Source organism: Bos indicus, chromosome 7, assembly GCF_029378745.1.
Source record: "Bos indicus isolate NIAB-ARS_2022 breed Sahiwal x Tharparkar chromosome 7, NIAB-ARS_B.indTharparkar_mat_pri_1.0, whole genome shotgun sequence".
In the NCBI taxonomy this organism is placed as follows: Eukaryota; Metazoa; Chordata; class Mammalia; order Artiodactyla; family Bovidae; genus Bos; species Bos indicus.
Window position 1 is genome coordinate 64697471 of NC_091766.1, and position 17342 is coordinate 64714812.

A 17342-nucleotide genomic window follows, 5' to 3' on the forward strand; every position below is an offset into this window, starting at 1 on the left:
TAATATCTTCTGCTTCTGTTAGGTCCATACCATTTCTGTCCTTTATTGAGCCCATCTTTGCATGAAATGTTCCCTTGGTATCTCTAAATTTCTTGAAGAGATCTCTAGTCTTTCCCATTCTATCAGTTTCCTCTATTTCTTTGCATTGATCACTAAGAAGGGCTTTCTTATCTCTCCTTGCTATTCTTTGGAACTCTGCATTCAAATAGGTATATCTTTCCTTTCCTCCTTTCCTATTCACTTCTCTTCTTTTCACAGCTATTATTAACATGTGACTATCCCACTCAATTTCCAAAAGATTGGAAATGATTATAAAGATACCAAATGTAATGTCTTTACTTTAAAAAGGAAGTGTTTGTGTGTCCAAACTCATGTCCAGTTCTTTACAACCCCATGGACTATAGCCTACTAGACTCTTTCTGACCATGGGATTTCCTAGACAAGAAAACTTGAGTGGATTGCCATTTCCTTCTCTAGTGGATCTTCCCAACCCAGGGATTGAACCCATGTCTCCTGCTTGGCAGGTAGATTGTTTACCACTGTGGCACCAGGGAAACCCCAAAAGCAAAAGGAACAAAGTTAAAAGCTGGAAAAATACCTACACATTCATTCTATAAGACTGCACTGTGAACTTAGGATGTACCAGAGAACATGCTAGACATCAGAGACAAATTGATGAGAATAGATATGATTGCTAGTGCTGGAAAATGTTGTTCTGGATTGTTATCTTGCTTTTGTTTCAACATTTTAGTACCTTCTTAGATAAGAGGGGGATAAAATTGAGGCTTAGCATGAGGAAGCACAAGAGGAAATTTTGTGGAATATAAACTTGCCACTTGAGTGAGCTGCATGCAGAAATAATTAAGAGCTTACCCTTCTCAGATTATTCTTTTTCTTTCTTTTACTGTCACCAGGGATGGTGGAGTAAACTGTTCTTCTTGGCTCCCAGTTGGTGACAGAGAGAAAACCAAGTTGTTTTCATGGACTGTATCAGACAGATACAGATGAGTTGTATTTAATTTAGATGTTTTGTATTCAAGCTATGCCTCTTCCCCCAGATGAACCAACATTTTAACGTGGATTGGGTAGAAAATTCTAGAATTCTCTTTGAACCTCACAACCAGCAATAATACTGAACTCGGGAGTTCAGGAGGGCAATATTGGCTAGGGAGATGGAGCAGCAGGTGCTTTGTGGCTTACAGTGGCTCCCCGTCCCCACCATACCCCGCATCCCTGGCTCACTGCAGGCATCCTCATCACCAGGAGGCTCCTTCCCAGACACAGCTCCCACCAGCCTCCCTACCAGCTCTCTCTCTGACACCCAACTGTCTCTGTTCCTCCCACCAGTACACCTCTGCGCTCACCTACGATGGGGTGAAGGTGATGGCTGAGGCTTTCCAGAGCCTGCGGAGGCAGAGAATTGATATCTCCCGCCGGGGGAATGCTGGGGACTGCCTGGCTAACCCAGCTGTGCCCTGGGGCCAGGGCATCGACATCCAGAGAGCTCTGCAGCAGGTGAGGCTGGCAACAACGGTGGCCCCACCCTATGGGAGCCTCGCAGGGGATTTAAGCATCAGTGTCAGGCGGAATATAGCTATTGAAAAAAAAAAAGGTGGAGCACACCCGAAGCTTGGACCACCACTGCATTGTTTGTGGCTCTGACATAGGAAAGGTCGTGTAGAAATTTGAAGAACAAAATGAAAAAACGTAATAGTATGGACTAGTCATTCCTGACAGCACAAGAGCTCTATTTTATGCTTAGGGATTATGCTAAGAAGGGGAAGCCAGTGATGCTGTATTTGAAAGGGGACTTGAGATACACAAGGATGAAACTGAACCATTTTTGCAGGCTCTCAGAGACTCTGCTCTCTTGCCCTGATTTTCTAGATTTCTTCATTATCTTTGCTCTCTGTGCACATGTCAGGATGGGACCCTGAAAATGTTTCTCAACACTTCTGATTCTATTTTCTTGCTTCTCAGCATTGCACTCATCAATTTTGTTTGCACTTACGAATGGGCAAAGAACAGGGATATAAAATGGTCAGGATCCTCCTATCAACTGACTCTGCAGAGGATTCTGAGGTGGAATCCAGATTCAACAGGGAGGAATATAAGCACTCAGTGATATGTCTGCTGTGGAAGCAGGATGAGACAGATACACGTGAGCCATGTGTCTGACATTCCTGTTTTAGAAGGTTCTGGGGACTTGCCCAGCTTTATGATTCTCTGAACTCCTAGAAATCTCTAGAAGTTTCTAGAAGCACCTGAAGCACAGACTAGTTCTCCAAGTCCTGACACATACCACACTATATGATGCCTCTGATGCCTCCTGAGAGAGACCGTATTTCCAAAGGGGACTGGGCACAGAGGGCAGGGCTCACTTCACAGGAATGTCCAAGTATCAGACACAGTGGCGAGCTGGCAACAGCAAAATGTTCTGGTGCAAATGACTCTCAGGACATACTCTCTCCCAGAGGGGAGCATTTCTGAATGAGGGAGAAATGTAGAGGAAAACACACAACTGTTACCACCTGTTTTCCAGCCACACATGCACAGCTCTAGCGATTTACAACCTGGAGAAACACACAAGATGGCAATATCATCAGTTGTTCTTTAGCTCAGCTGAAGCACCTGCACGTGGAGGAGAACACAGACTTCTGTCCTTTGGAATGAAGCAAAGCAACTGCCCTGTGGCTAGATGCAAACGGTTCCACCCACAGCCCTTTCTGCCCCACCCCCCGTCACTGTGCAGGGTGGCCCCGAATCCCTAGGCAGCAAGAGCCGGAAAGCCAGCAGCTTCAGAATGATTGCCAAAGGTGTGGTGCCTGCCTTCTGGCTTATTTAAAATGCTCTTCCAGGCTCCACAGTCGAGACAGCTTCTGTTTGCAATGTGAAGCTGGTTTCAGAAGGTCCCAGGGACTTGCCCTCAGCTTCCCAGCCCTTCCAGCTCCCTTGCCTCTCTCATCTTAAGGATGTCCCTGGAAGGATACGCTGACATCACCATGACAGTGATGAAGCCTGGAGACAATGTGAGTGGCAGAAAGGACTCTTACTCAGGAGACCTGAGGTCCAAGACCAGCCAGGCCCTTGAGTTTCTGGGTGACCTTGAAATACTAATTCAGATCCCTCACACCCTTCTCTTTCCTCACCCATGACAATGAGGCAGTCAGAGAGACCACTCTCAGTTCTCACCTGGCTTACGAATTCTAAGCATCTAATTAATTTTCCTTACACTCTAACCCATGTCTTTCTGGTTGTAACATGCTCAGTCTTCTGTTTCTGCCTTCAGTGGGGTTGAGAGGAGGCAGTTGCTTTCATCAAAATAATAATGATCTCCTCTATACCAGGGGTCCCCAAATTCTAGGATCTAATGCCTGGTGATCTGAGGTGGAGCTGGTGTAATATTAATAACAATAGAAATAAGTACAAAATAAATGGAATGCATTTGAATCATCCTGAAGCCATGGCAGGGGCCACTACCCTGGTCATGGAAAAATTGTCTTCCACAAAACCGGTCCCTGGTGCCAGAAAAGATGAGAACCATGCTCTATACCATCTTGAATCAAGACATGCGTGTGCCAGTCAGCTTGTTCCTGCGAGCCTACTGTATGCTCTGCCCTATGCTCTGGGGACAATTAGAGAAGGCAAGGCCTGTCCTCAAGAAACTCTCTTTAGTCTCTATTGTGGCTAGAGGTAGGGTGGGGAGAACTAGCCGCAAAAACAGAAACAAAATATAATCAACATTCTGATCCGAAGATCAGCTGTTCAAACTGAATCAAATATTTGTTTATCACTTCAAATCACAAAAATGTATGGCAGAAAGAGACCTGAGAAATGACGACTCCCACTTTTTCTTACATTAGAGATGAAGCAGCTGACCCAGAGTGAGCAGGAACTCCCCCAGGATCAGCTTAGCAGCCGAGACTGTAACAGACCCTGAACTGGGGCTCCTCCTCCTGCCCCTAGCCTGCCCTGTGGCCCCAGGGACCTTTGCTTGTACGTACTGAGCCTCAGGGCCTCCCACACACAGTCATGGCTGCTGTCTAGCCATTTCATCCTCTAGACCCATCTCTTTAAATAGCCATGCCACTAGGGAGAATCTGTGTGCCCACAGTAGACTTGGTAAATCCCAATGCCAGTCAGTCTTTGGACCCCAACTTGGGATCTCAAATCACTTCTACCCTGACCTCAGACCTCCAGGTCACAAGTCGGGAGGGATCTGAGGGTTAGCTTGTGGTCAAGCTGGAAAGTCTGTGAGTTAGACCAGGAGGAATAAGCACATTATTCTAAAACTGAGGGTCATACCAGCTATGACATGGCCAGGGCTCACTATGCACAAGGTTCTGAACATATTTTACATGACTGATCTCACTGAATCCCCTATAATATAACCCTCCGAGGTAGCTGGTTTTATTAACTGTGCTTTATAAATATACACACTGAGCTACACAGATGTTCAAGAATTCCCCCAGATTATACAGCTAATTAGTGGTAAAAGTGGGATTCCACCCCACATCTCCTTGCTACCTCACTGTACCCTTAACTGCTCTGCTCTGAAGCCTCGAAGACCCAGCCCAGCAGATGAGAATGAGTTCTGGCCCAGCCAGCTACAGCACATGGCCTTGGGTAATATCCAAGGGCCTCAGCTCCCCCTCACCCCGCTACAGTTTTCCCAGGAGCAGAGTGAAGATAATTCAGCCGCTTGCCTGCCCCCATCTCCTCACCCTGCCTGACATCCAAGGAGCCACTCAGAATATTAATGATCCCACAATCCTGGAACTCCTCAACGCTCCAGGAAAGAGGAAGCATTAGGGTACCTATAAGTTGGCTTCTGGCTGGCAGAAAAGAGTGAATTCCCCAAGTCAGGCATTTAGCATTTAGGTCATCGGCCCTTTGAGGATATGACAGGACAAAAAAGCTTTGTACCTTCTCCCCAGAAAAATGCACACACACACACACATATATTTTTGCATGACCATGAGTCAGGGGAAACCACAGACACTTCCAGAAGCCAAGCTAAGAAGTTGAAGTGAAGTTGAAGAACACCTGCCCTAAATAATGATCAGCCCTCTTAGCGTTTGTGTTTGCAGTCTGTCAGCCAATGATCACACACATCAAAGTGAAGATTAACAGGGCACTTCGCTAGATGAGGTCGGGGCGGGGGGAGGGGAATAAGTATAAGACACAGTCCTGCAACTCAAACTGAAGACCCAGTGTTGAAGGAAAGATAAGCTCCTAAGAAATAATAGCCATAAAGTTGTGGATTCGAAGCTAAATCACATACGTAGCCAGGCTGTTGATGCTCTGGATGGTCAGAAAAGAATGCTACGACTCAGGACTGTGGACATTACCAGACTATCTGTAGGCATGTGTCTGGGGCTTTAAATAGGATGACCATATAATTTATCATCCAACCTGGAACACTGGGGAATGAAAGGGAGAGCTATTTACCAATTATCCCAGAACAAGAGATGTAGACTGGATCGATCCAGGCAAACTGAGATGGATGGTCATGCATGCCATAAAGGAAGGATGACTTTAAACAAAGAGTGATTTGGGTTTTGGAGGGTCTGGGTGAGGATGTAAAGGGTACCAGCAGGAGTCTACAGCGAGGGTACAAGGAGGACTTCGGGCCATTGTGCTTGGCTATTAGTACGTTAGGAGGACAAGAGCGGGGCTCTCACCATGCCTCCACCAAGCACTATCTGGAGGATCCTGGATTAATTGCTCAACTTTTCTGGCATTATTTTCCTCATCTCTTAAATGAGTATAATCCTCATAACACTGCCTCCCTTTCTGGCTTGTGACAAGGCTCAAAATGAAATTTTTTAAAGGATAATATATAAGTTTCTTTGATGCTCAGGGCAACTGCCTGAGATAGCTAAAGCCAGGATTATTCTTCCCATTGATCAGGTGGGAAAGTGGAAGCTCAGAGGGGTCCTGAGACTTGCTTGCCCCACTAGAATAACCAGCACCCTGGTCCACAGGCTCTGGCTTCCCTAGTAGGCATTCAGGAGGAGAAGCCAAGAGAATAGACCCGCCTCAAGGCAGCCACAAAGAGGCTTTAGAAGCCCCGGACCAGGGTATCTCCACTGCCCCCACCCCCAGGGCTGGAGGTGCAGGAGTCAGTCGTCAGGGCTAACGGCTCAAGTAGTAAAAATGCCAACAAGCACTCTCCCAGCACCAGCAAGAAAGAACAAGTATGCTTCAGCATCTCATGGATGGCAAACACTGAGCTGGCACCCAATACAAATGACTGGAAATCCAAGGTTAAATCCCCATCTTTCATGGAGGGAGTCAGCAGGTGCCAGGATAGTGATAGGAGGTCCAAATGGCAGGAACTCAGGGAGACTCCAGGTCTCCCTTGGCCTGACTCCTGTCACCCCAGCGTGGGGGTGGGAGGGAACGGGGGCTCAGAGGCTCAGTACTGATGGATAGGATGGCAGTTTCCAGATGTGGCCAAAGCATATGTTTCTGAGAAGCTTATTTCTCTAAGAGTCCAGACTGTCCTCATAAATGGTTTGGGGCTAATCTAGTCTCCTGACCTCCCCCCTTGCTCTGCCATCATGGAACAGTAGTTCTGGGACATATTCTTTCCCACAATTTAATTTATCTCAGGGTGTGTACATCCTGGCTTCTATAACTAGACAGTAAAGAGCCTTCAGCTCGCCAGGCCTCTCCTGACTTGCTGTGAATCCTGAACACAGGTGCCACAGCTCTGAGTCTCAATAATCCTACCTGTACAATCAGCAAAATAAGCTCTGCTTTTGCCACTCACTGGGTTTCTGGGAACATCACATAAGCAGCATCCTGTGAAACGGTGTGGCAATGTAAGAGGCCCTCAGGTCACAGAACTTTGCTGCTGCTGATTATTTTTTTGGGAAACTGAGAAAGGCATGTATAAATGACAGCGACAAGACCCTCATTTCTGCTGAAAGGATCCCCTGCTGTGAGGTCACAACTTATCACGCCCATGTTAAATCTTATTGTCCATACTTCGTACCCACTGAACACAGCACAGCAGTAGTAATAGTAGTGATCATCATTATCTTCAGCATCACCACCACTGAAATCACACACACCATACATTGAACATTTATGTCCCAGACAATATGCTAAACACTTCAGTCCTTTGAAGAGGAAACTAGGAAACAGATAGGCCTAGTGACTTGTACAGAGGAATTAGAGCGTGGCCTGGGGAAGGCCCAGCTAGAATAGAGGGTGGCAGCGGAATGCCTGGAGAACACACGACTTTACACATTTCTGTGTCACCTCTCAGAGCCAAGGACAGTAGCGTGGGCCTCCATTTGAGAGGCCACTTGGTATATGAAGTGACGAAACCAGAATATGTCAGAAGCTCTGGATTTCAGACCTGCCTCGGACACTTGTAAGTCCTAAGTCATGAGCAAATCACTTTGCTATTCAGAGTCTGGGTTTCTGCCATGAAAGTGAAGACTGGGACTTCCCCAGTGGTCCAGTGGCTGGGACTCCGTGCTCCCAATGCAGGGGCCCCAGGTTTGATTCCTGGACGGGGAACTAGACCCCACATGCTGCAACTAAGACCTGACATAGCCAAATAAATAAAATAAATATTAAAAAAAAAAAAGAAAGTGAAGATCCTAATCTCTCTCTAACCAACCTATCTCAGGGGTTCCTCTGAATGAAGATAAAGTAATATGTGCCAAGTGTTTCATAAACACTTGGAAAATGGTGGTAATATTAATAACATTATTAGTAACAATAAAAATAAGAGCTAGCCTTTGTTGAATACTTGCCATGGGGCAAGCATTGATCAAAAAATATCTAATTTCATCCTTAAACCAACCTTAAGACATAATTAACCCTAATGGGTCCTATTAAACAAATGAGGAAACTGAGTCATAGAGGCATTAGGCAATTAGCATATGAATTATGACATAATGATAATTAGTATGACACTTGACACTGGGGCCAAAAATAGATGCCTCTTTGAATCATTAATGACACATTTCTGTTCCTGCAAATCATCTGCACATCTGTTCCAGTCTATTTTTCCAAATGAGTCACACGAGCTGGCACATAGCAATGAATGGGAAGCTCAAGATGGGCCAGAGAGGACCAAGGAGGGAAGGTGAAGCTGCTGATGGGTTAAAACTGCTCCCGTCTCATTCCTTGTAGCAGGATCGGTGCTTTGCTTTCCCTTTGAAAAGCAAAAGTAGCCCAGATTTTCCAGAGTGAGAATTTCTCCAGATTTCATCTCAGAGAGTGAAGAATGTACTGCATAATTTGTTCAGTGCTCTAGGCCTGTTGTGACCTCCCTACTGAGACTTCAAACCAGGAGGTGATGGGAAGGTCAGCCTGAGAAGAGACACACTTTTCTTTCTTCCTTCCTTTCTTTCTTTCCTTCCTTCCTTCCCTCACCCTCCCACACACCCCATCTTAAATACATACACACACCCCAGCTATTCTTGTATCTTCCAGAGGCAGAGGGGTTGGTCATTCACTGTCAGAAAATGGTGACACCCTTCAAGGCTTCCTTTGAAGCCTATTTGAAGAGGGGGGAAATAAATAATGCTAGGTTAGAGACATTACTTTGCCAACAAAGGTCCGTCTAGTCAAGGCTATGGTTTTTCCTGTGGTCATGTATGGATGTGAGAGTTGGACTGTGAAGAATTGTGAGCGCTGAAGAATTGATGCTTTTGAACTGTGGTGTTGGAGAAGACTCTTGAGAGTCCCTTGGACTGCAAGGAGATCCAACCAGTCCATTCTGAAGGAGATCAGCCCTGGGATTTCTTTGGAAGGACTGATGCTAAAGCTGAAACTCCAGTACTTTGGCCACCTCATGCGAAGAGTTGACTCATTGGAAAAGACTCTGATGCTGGGAGGGATTGGGGGCAGGAAGAGGAGGGGACGACAGAGGATGAGATGGCTGGATGGCATCACTGACTCGATGGACATGAGTCTGAGTGAACTCCGGGAGTTGGTGATGGACAGGGAGGCCTGGCGTGCTGCGATTCATGGGGTCGCAAAGAGTCGGACATGACTGAGCGACTGAACTGAATTGAACTGAACTGAGAGGGCAAGGTTCATATTGGTTACAGGTACAGACTTATTGGTTACAGGTACAGACTCATCTCACTGGCCTTAGGCCAGACAAATCTGAGGAAACGTGATAGATTATGGTTGGAGAATGTGATTTCTAGTACCTGAGCTGATGACATGCAGCTAGACTCATCCCCAATTTGAGGGTGGACCAATTTTATTGGTCACCTCTAGAGCAGCAGGCTTGGTCCCAAAGATCCTGGATGCTCCATGCTGACTGCTCACCCTTTAAAATGAGCCTGAAGATAGGAAGCCATGAAAGTTTAATCTGACTCAATTGTGGAGAAGAAATCCTATGAGGCATATTTGGGGGCTTCCTATATACATGTTGATTCAACAGCTAAGACCTATGTAAAGTCCTACATGATCTGGTCTTACCATAAAGGGTTTCCTCAGATGCTTTAAAGTTTGCATAACACTTTCACATTTGCTGTGTCATGTAAGGTGGATAGAGCAGGAATTTTGGAAACTAGAGTCTTGGAGAGGCGATCAGCCAATCACTTGGCTGTTCAGAGGAAAACTGGGGTAAAACCCAGGTCACCCAATTCTAGGTATTCAGGTTCCCAGGTATTTTATTCCCTGGCCTCACAAGGGATTACAAAGCAACACTGAGGCATGGCCCAAAGCATCACAAGGCTGGCTCCCAGTCCTAGGTCTTCCCCTGCCTCACCAGGGAGGGCACAGCAGTCTCTTCCTTCATGGGCCTGCTTCAGTTTCCGCATCTGAAGGTGTGTGTCTGAGGAGTGGTGATTCTCATGGGGTGGTCCTGATAGGGGTATGGGACTGAGGATGACACAAAGATTTCCTATGAAGATTGACTTCGATCCACTCTTACTGTTGGCCAAAAGCAATGGGTGAAGCAGTTTTCAGGAAGAATTTCATTTTAGTAGGAGAACTGTTCTCCAACAGTTATGCCTGCTCCAGGCCACGGAGTAGAGAGGTGTTTAGGATTGCTGCTACTCTAAGACCTCATCCCATGTAACTTTCTCAGGTTCTGGGCTTTCGGTTCAGCAGGAAAAGCCAGCAAATGAACAAACATGAAGCGCAACTTCAGAGTTCACTGGTCATCACCTGGCTTTTTCTTGCAGGTGCGGTTTGAAGGCTTGACAGGAAATGTGCAATTTAATGAGAAAGGACGGCGGACCAACTACACCCTCCACGTGATTGAAATGAAGCATGATGGCATCCGAAAGGTAAAGCTCCCTTTGCTTCCATTACACAGGGAGGAGAGGGCTGAACAGAGGCTCAGGCCGGAGCTGAGGGCCTGGGGAACCCAATGTTCTGGACTTGATCTCTTAGAAGAGAAGCAGGCAGTGAGGATTCTAATCTGGGCTCTGCTGTGAGCCAGCTAGGATTTTGGGCAAGTCAGTTGTTCCTCTGAGAATTGATTCACTGCAAAATGGAGATAAAAAAAAATCTCTACCTTTGCCTTAGGGTGCTTGTAAAGATCCAAGGGATGGGAAAATATTTGTAAAAAATGAAGTAATAGATGTGTATAAAATGTCACTACTGTTCCTGAGGGGTTTCAAGTAAGAACTTGAGAATGATGGTTTATTGAGGAAGTTAACCATATTTCCCTAATCCACACTTGGTAGTATTCTCTCTCTCTCTCTCTCTCTCTCTCTCTCTCTCTCTCTGTCTCTCTCTGTCTCTCTCTCTCTCTCTCTCTCTCTATATATATATATATGTATGTATATATCAGTTCAGTTCGGTCGCTCAGTCGTGTCCAACTCTTTGCGACCCCGTGAATCGCAGCACGCCAGGCCTCCCTGTCCATCACCAACTCCCAGAGTTCACCCAGACTCACGTCCATCGAGTCAGTGATGCCATCCAGCCATCTCATCCTCTGTTGTCCCCTTCTTCTTCTGCCCCCAATCCCTCCCAGCATCAGAGTCTTTTCCAATGAGTCAACTCTTCTCATGAGGTGGCCAAAGTACTGGAGTTTCAGCTTTAGCATCATTCCTTCCAAAGAAATCCCAGGGCTGATCTCCTTCAGAATGGACTGGTTGGATCTCCTTGCAGTCCAAGGGATTCTCAAGAGTCTTCTCCAACACCACAGTTCAAAAGCATCAATTCTTACATATATATATATATATATATATATACACACACACACACACACACACACACACTAAACATTTTAGAACAACGTTCAAATTCTTGGAGAAAACATTCAGAATTCTACCAGACTCTGCATTCTGGCCTTGGCCAATTTCTCTGACCTTGATCCTTGACACTCACTTTCTTTGTCTTTCCACTCCAGTCATTCCAACCAACGTTCACTTCCAGGAAGATATCATGTTCTTTCTCACCCCCCAGCCTCCAAATGCATTCCCTCTGGCTGGGACTCTTCTATCCCATCCCCCAATTCTAGCCTGACTTCAGGAGTCAGGGTAAATGTTGCTCCCCAGGAAAGCCTTTCCTGGGCTTCCTTGTTATGCCTCATGGCCACCTCTACTTTACTGTCCCTGGCCTTCACCACATCCCTAGTTCCTTGGGGTGGCACAGTGGGGTAAGTAAGAGGCTGTGCATGCACAGTATGAAGCTGGTAGAGTGTCAGAGCATTAGCGCCAGAATCCTGGGATTCCATCCTGGCGTCACCACTTACCAGCCTGTGACCCTGGACAAGTAAATCAGGTTCTTTGTGCCTTAAGCAGGGATTGAATGATCTAAGGACGCAGAAGTTCTGAGGGCTGGACCTGGCACATTGCAGAGTAGGTCTTAGTCTCTCAAACTTGATTCTCGCTATGCCTGTGCTGTCAAATACAGTTGCCACTAGCCATGGTTGGCTATTTCATTTTAATTCTAAATAATGAAAATTGACAAGTCCCGCAGTTGCACTAGCCACACTTAAGTGCTCAATAGCCACAGGTGGCTAGAGGCTGCCACGCCAGAGAGCACGGCTGTGGATCACGCCCATCGTCACTGCAGGCTCTACTGGAGAGTGATGCTCATGTTCTCTACGCCCAGCCTGTGGGCTTCACGGTGCTCTGGGTGGTGTGGTGAGAAACACTGGCAGAATGGCTACAAGCGGGGTCACTGAAAACAGACACACAGGAATTAAGTCTCTGCCTCACTCTCTACTACACACATGACCTTGAACAACTGAGCCTCCTAGAGCCCCAGTGACATCACCTCCAAATGGGGAATAATGCCCTTTATCTCACAGGACTTCCACCAACATTGAGTGAAACAATGTCTGCTACCCCCTTGCCTGTGTGAAGGGGTCCCCAAAGCAGCCCCTGGCATGGATTGGGTATTCAACCCACATTTTGTTTGTTTGTTTCAACTGCCTTCTTTGGGCCACAAGGATTTTTATATCAGCCTTGACTATGAGTGAGTCAGGCTGTGCAAGCCCATAGAATGGATAAATCAGCAAACCGAAATAACAGAGTAACTTTAAAATCCACGAGCAATAGTTGTGCTTTATTTTTCAGGTCTCGGGGCTGTTTTTCAACTTCCTTCCCAATGACTAAATCCTTTCTTTGAATGTGGGTTTAGGCAGCCTTTGGTTACAGGGAATCTGACTTTCAGAAAATCAATTCCACCACATCTGTGGCTTCAGGTCTTTTACTCAATCAGCCTCCTAACAAAGTAATTTCTCAGATTCACGGGTAACCTTGTTGTGCTGGTTTCAGTGAACAGTGTGTGGCCTTACCTGACCTATGTAATAAAAAGGGACTGCTGCTGTTTAACTGGGAGCCTTGGGGACTCTCTCCTGATCTTTAGGCACGTATCCTGGCCACTGATCTGCCAACACACACTCTAGGTGTCTGGGTCCAATTTGACATCCTACTGAAATGTGTGTGGTCTCTGGGCATACGTTTATCCCACACTTCGGAGCTTCAAATGCCAGAATGTGCAGTGGCTCCAGTAAATCTAGAGCCTTCTGAAATGCCATTCAGAGATTCCACTTCGCCGTGGGGTACTGATTCAAATAGGGATCTCTATTCAAATAAAATACCTTGTCAAATTCAAGTAGGATCACAAATTCTTAGAGTGGCTGTCAAGAGAGAAGTGCAGGGACATTCTTGAAGGTCTTTCATCAAGGGACCAGCATTAATGATGTAACCATCTTTTCTCATCATCATTGGTCCTGTAGCTATGTTTTGACTTAAAAAGGACAAGTCTCAACTTGAATTCAGTCACCCTTGCCCTGTCTCAAATTTTTCATTCCCAGTTATGACCCAAGTGTAACTGGAAAGGAAGGACCAGGTAGCAAAGAAAGTGACACAAAGTCCTCCCTATGTCAAAAGTAATTAAAAGTCCTGAAGCATTCACAGCCCTCAAGTCCAGACATCCTTTGGAAGTTTTTTCCTGAAATCTTTGCTACCCAACTTTAGACATACTGGTGGTGGTTTAGTCACTAAGTCGTGTCTGACTCTTTGCGACCTTTACCACCAGGGAAGCTCCTTAGACATACTGAGTCCTGTTCTATTCTATCCACCCACTTCTCTCCATTTCCACTGCTGACTCCAGAGCTCAAGCCACCTTCTACACCTGCCTAGACTCACACAGGAGCCTCCCTACTGGTCACTAGTCCTACTGGCCAGGTTCTTGTCCCTCTAGAAGGCTGTTTTTCAACACAAGAGCTGATCATCTTCAAATATATATCAGGTTATATTGCTTCTCCGCTTAAAGCCATTGACTGGCTTCCTACTGCAGGGGCTTCCCTGGTGGCTCAGATAGTAAAGAATCTGCTGCCTGCAATGCAGGAGACCCAGGTTCAATCCCTGGGTTAGAAAGGTCCCCTGGAGAAGGGCATAGTAACCCACTCCAGCATTCTTTCCTGGAGAATTCCATGGACAGAGGAGCCTGGTGGGCTACAGTCCATGGAGCCACAAAGTCAGACACGACTGAGCGACTAATACACCACTGCAGGTAAAAGGTAACAGAACTCCTTACTGTGGCCTTCAGACCCAGATACTGCAGCCCTCTGAACTCTTGCTCCTCTTTCTCTAGCTCACAACTCCACAGCTACCCTGGAATGTCTGCTTCTTTACCCGACATTCGCCATCACTGTGCTTTGATGTACATCTCTCTCCTTGTCATTCAAGTCTGGCCCAGCTGAAGTCACTCTGGAAAGGCCGTTCCTGACCAAAATATCTAAAGTGACCCCCATCCGCTGAGCACACTCCCATTATCCTAATTTTTCACAGTGCTTCCCCCTTCTGAGATTCTCTTGTTGGTTTACTGATCTCTATTGGGGTTGGTAAACTTCAGCCTGCAGGCCAGATCCAGCCAACTGCCTGTTTGTTTACAGCCCGTGAGCTAATGATTTTTACATTTTTAAATGGTTGAAGTAAATCAAAAGATGAATACTTCATGATATGTGAAAATTACATGAAATTAAAATTTCAGGGTCCATAAATAAAGTTGTGGGTTTTTTGTTTTTTTTTTTGGAATACAGCCAAACTCATTTGTTTCAGTATTGGCTATGGCTGCTTCTGCACTGTGACAACAGAGATGGGTAGTTGCTACAGAGACTGTTTCACCCACAAAGCCTAAAGTATTTACTGTCTGGCGCTTTAAAGGTGAAGTCTGACAACCCCTGGTCTGAATATGTATTGTCTTTCTTCCCCTCCTCTCCACCTCCTTCCACTAAAATGTCAGCTCTCTAAACGCAGGGACATGGTTGTGTTATTTATTATATCCTCAGTGCCGATAATATATTGATGCATAGTAAGCACATGCAAATAAGTGGTTGTTCATTAAATGAGCGGGCAGCATATTGAATGTTGCTTGGCAACCAGGAAGCATACTACTCTGGCCCATTTTCCCATAGATCTGCCAGCAAATAAGGAAAAAAAATGCTGATAAATTTAATGAAATAACACCTCAAGCAGAACTCAGATAAAGTCACATACAAACTTACAAAGTTCAAATTCTTTAAGTATGTTAGTTAAGGTGCAATAACAGATAAACTCTAAAAATCTCAGCTGTGTAATGCAACAGAGGTCTAATTCTTATTCACCTAGTGAGCAGTTTGGGGGACTGGGGACTCTGGTTAAGACTCAGGCTTATGGAGGCTCCATTGTCTGTCTGGGTCTTCCGCCTATCAATAGCCAGCTAACAAGTGAGGAAGAAAGATATTAGAAACTGTGCTGGGGATTTGGGGGAGTCAGGTTAGGAGAGGCACTCATCACTTCTGCGTTCCACTGGCCAACCCGATCTCCTGGCCCATCTAGACACACGGCAGGCTGGGAATTGCAATGGCAGTCTAAGTAACTACTTCCCACCATACCTGTAGGCTATGAATAGTGAACAAGAATCCTTGCTGGTCATCAGGTTGTCTCTGCCACAATAGGCAACTTCCTTTTAAAAACTTTATCATAATGGATCTCATTTTTGGAGGTCAGGAGCTGTGGCTTCAGAGGCAGCTTAGAGCTACAAATGATACAACTACAAATGTGTCGATGTGATTTGATGACTGTGTAAGGTGGACCTATTGTATATACTCTTCAATGATCGTCTTCTTTTTAGGCTATATTTACTTTAAAAAATCTAATCTATCATCCCATGACAGACTCATTTCTATATTCAAAGAATCTTTAGAAGTAGATGGAAAACAGGAGATCAAAAATTCTAACTGGCTCCAGGAGAAGACCTGTCACTGTCAGAATTGTTTAAATCTTCTCTTGAACAGTGGGGCCCAATTTTTTACCAAACTACTAGCTCTGATTTACTTTGAGATAAAATCAAAGTTCCTCCATATCCTTAGTAGAGAATCAAAGGGCTGTATAATAATCCAGCCCATTTCTCTAAGAAAAGGAAATTTGCTTCATCTCTGAAGTGCAATGTCTCTTCAAAAAACTTTGCCAGTTCTCTTTTCATCAAAATGTGGAGCTAGATTTCTCCGCCTCCTAGCTGACATGGGAGGCAAAGCTGGGTTTTGGCATCACCCTGCTCTTCTGACTGGTGATATTTTTTTATTTCCCTACAAAAGGGTTAGGAATAAAATAAGCTTGCTTACAACATATAAGTGTTCCTCTGGCTTTTGATATAAGCCAACCTAAACAATAATTTTTATAGATACCAATTTAACATTAGTGCTAGGATACTAACTCTGAAGGATCCTTACCCTTAAAAAAGTCTCTTTCTAAGCCATATAAATCTTATCTACACAGATTTATCTTGCTTTTCCCTTCTTTCTTTAATCAAAACAGCTTGCAATTTTAGAGTGGTGTTTTGTGGGGTTTTGCACCATTTATCCTAGGACATGCTGCATATCAGGAGGGTTACGTTGTCAAATGAGTTTGAGAAATGCTCCATAATATATACTCCTTTTCGAAAGTGGCAACATTCAATAGCAAAATGAAACTGAAATGTCCTATAGTACAGAAGCCTATTAGCCTTCAACTAGGCGTTACCCTACTGAATAGCATTTTTTAGTTTAATAACAACTTAATATGAACCACACACTATGATTATTGTTGTCAATGAACTAACTCATTTGGTTCTCACAGCCACCCTGTGAGACAGGTACTCTTGTTGTATCCCCTCTACAGGGCAGAGACTGAAGCCCATTGAGGTCAGTTAACTGGCCCAAGTCATACAGTTAGTAATTAGGAAAATCTGTCTTTTAAACCAGGTCTATCTGATGCCAAAGACCAATCTCTGTACCATTAAGCCCCCACTTTTACAGATAATTCCCATGAAGGGACTTCCCTGGTGCTCCAGTGGCTAAGACTTGGTGCTCCCAAAGCAGGGGGCCTCAGTTTCAACCCTGGTCAGGAAATTCGATCCCACATGCCTCAACTAAGAGTTCCCAAGTCACAACTAAGACCCAGTGCAGTCAAATACGTAAGATAATTTTTTTTTAATATTTGAAAAACTCTATCAAAACTCAATAGATTTTAGAGAACTTAGTTGCATGTCAAAGGAGGCAGCTACCTTGATACTGATGGTACAACTGATGGTTGTAGAGATTAGTAAGAACAGCTGAGCTGGTGACAAATCATGAAGAGGGCAGAAGGAAGAAAGAAAAAAAAGGGAAGGAAGGAAGAAAAAGGAGGAGGAAGTGGGAGGGAAAGGGCATAAAGACACCACGGCATCATCTGCAGGAGGCAAAAATGGTGATTAAATTTGCTAGATCATCTCCCAACTTTGTGCTGATTATATTAAACAATACTACTTCTGAGGTCCATGACCTGGCTTCTGTGCTTTGCCACTCATCTGCTATATAAACTTCATAAGCTTGATCATCTGATCTCCCCAAACCTCAGTTCTCTCATCTGTAAAACAGGGAAGATAATTCCCAG

At 45.1% G+C, this 17342-nt stretch overlaps 1 protein-coding gene across 7 annotated transcripts in view; it reads left to right on the forward strand.

The window, feature by feature from the left end:
* GRIA1 (glutamate ionotropic receptor AMPA type subunit 1) overlaps window positions 1–17342 on the forward strand; it is a 348469-nt gene that overhangs the window by 229039 nt on the left and 102088 nt on the right. For 5 of the 7 annotated variants that reach the window (XM_070793887.1, XM_070793883.1, XM_070793886.1 and 2 more), the window contains 2 exons: window positions 1348–1515; window positions 10170–10274. In XM_070793887.1, coding sequence (XP_070649988.1) covers window positions 1348–1515; window positions 10170–10274 — 273 coding nt within the window. The remainder of the gene's footprint in view (window positions 1–1347; window positions 1516–10169; window positions 10275–17342) is intronic. The other 2 variants (XM_070793885.1, XM_070793884.1) reach the window with 1 other exon arrangement.